This window comes from Opisthorchis viverrini (assembly GCF_000715545.1).
Source record: "Opisthorchis viverrini unplaced genomic scaffold opera_v5_2081, whole genome shotgun sequence".
NCBI lineage: Eukaryota > Metazoa > Platyhelminthes > Trematoda > Opisthorchiida > Opisthorchiidae > Opisthorchis > Opisthorchis viverrini.
In genome coordinates this window covers 1-1,738 of record NW_008754157.1, presented here as the reverse complement: position 1 = coordinate 1,738, position 1,738 = coordinate 1, and the positions used below count along the sequence as shown (strand labels likewise).

General features: G+C 41.4%; 1 protein-coding gene across 1 annotated transcript; it reads left to right on the top strand.

Annotated features, from left to right (window-relative positions):
• Positions 1-1,072: 1,072 nt before the first annotated feature.
• Positions 1,073-1,738, top strand: T265_15932 (hypothetical protein; the record flags this gene model as incomplete). Its single annotated transcript, XM_009179364.1, has 3 exons — positions 1,073-1,154; positions 1,388-1,452; positions 1,588-1,738. Coding segments are annotated over 3 exons (298 nt in total), but the record flags the coding sequence as incomplete, so codon positions are not given.

The following is a 1,738-nucleotide window of genomic DNA, read 5'->3' as shown; positions in this document are numbered from 1 at the left end:
GCAATCAGTTATAACAGCTCGCATGCCATATCCCCAACATACATATTCGCATGGCGATGATTTTGTTACGGGTCAGTGTGTACGCGGGCTGTGCTATGTAGGCTGCTGTGAGCCTGTGTGTCTAAACGTTCTGATAGGAACGCCTTTACAGCATTCTGGATTCATCTGATGATAATAAAGTAGCATTGTATCGGTAAGTAACAACTGAAAGGTCCTACTTTGGACTTTGATGATATGAGGTCACCCCAGGGAAAAGCAGTTAAACTGAACGATTCAACCACAGTGGACGAATCGACAATTTGTCACCCAGGATGCTGGATCACTACGATTCAAATACGATCAAGTGAGATACTGATAATCTCTGTTCTCGCTTGGACTGAAGCGTTCAGACTTTATTGTCGTTAACAGTGAGGGTTGTAGAATACTGGCTTTTAAGGTGCCACAGTGTTGTCTTTTACTGACTACGAGAGGGCTGTGATCGAGGAATTACCTTGGCTTTTGAGTATTACATTTGAGGAAGGAACTGACTCTTGCCTACATTTGTTGAGCACATCTCAGTTCAGTTTCAAGACCCATAGATTGTAGTGGTAAACGTTTCGTGCACCCGATGGCTAGTTTCCGACTTAAATCTAGACGGGACACATAATAAAATCACTCGAAATCGAATCGCAGTAGAGGATATAATGGGAAGAGTAACTGCCATAGATGATTGAATTGATTATTGGAACACAAAGTGCCATTCATCGTTGGGTCAATCATACTGGAAATTGGAGAGGGGACGGTGTTTGAGTTGCACGTTCATTAGAATCAAATGTTTTCCGTTGTTCCATCCTGCTCGTTGTGACGGCGTTGTGGTGTAATATGCAGCCGGAACAAATTCTCACTTGTTGTCAAGCCAGTGCGCAATAGCTAGAACATGATTCATGCACTGTGATTGATCAGCGATCAAGGGGGTCTCAGAGTCACTAAAGTTGAATGACGACCTTGGCTGCAGTGTTGAACCAATCAAATGGTTGAGAATCTCATTGACGTTGCTATATAAACTGTAAACTCAGTTCTGACCTCAATAGCGATGTTTACGTTTTTCCTACTAGCTTTATTGACGGTATCATGCAGGGCAAAACTGTTTCAGATGACCAGGTTTAATTCCACAGGTAAGTACCAGTGGAAAGTTGACAAAAGTTCTTCCGTCTTTCCGTTATTTTCGGTGACTGTTGATAACCAGTCAGCTTTGGAAATTAATTCGTTACAGTGCATCTCCATAGAATTTGTTTTTTTTTTACGTTGATGGATCCATGTGTCAATAAATTTATTTTTAAAAGTGAAAAGAACGTCATCTACTATTCCTTTTGTCACCTCTTCTAACGCGTCTTTTAAAACATTCTAGTTGTAACAGTTACGCAAAGGATGAGTGACGCAGATAAATACGACGAACAGCCCCTTTGTGCCCAAGTAAGCCATAATTGCTTGGTGATAATGGATGGACATGGATTGATGAAAATGGAGTTTGTTTTAATCTGCGCACAATTTATGGCATGTTCTCGTTTTGATTGCCAGATACAAATGCTAATATATTCCTTTGTTTAGCTCATCACCAAGCACATTGGAGTTTGGGCGAAGTCAGAAAAGCTCAGCAAGTGTGTTTTGCGCCAGGTACAGAATGGGTACCCGATTTTCCACGTTAATCTGAATGCGACAAGAATTCCCGAAGGTTACCAGGAGAAAGCAAACCTTTTCT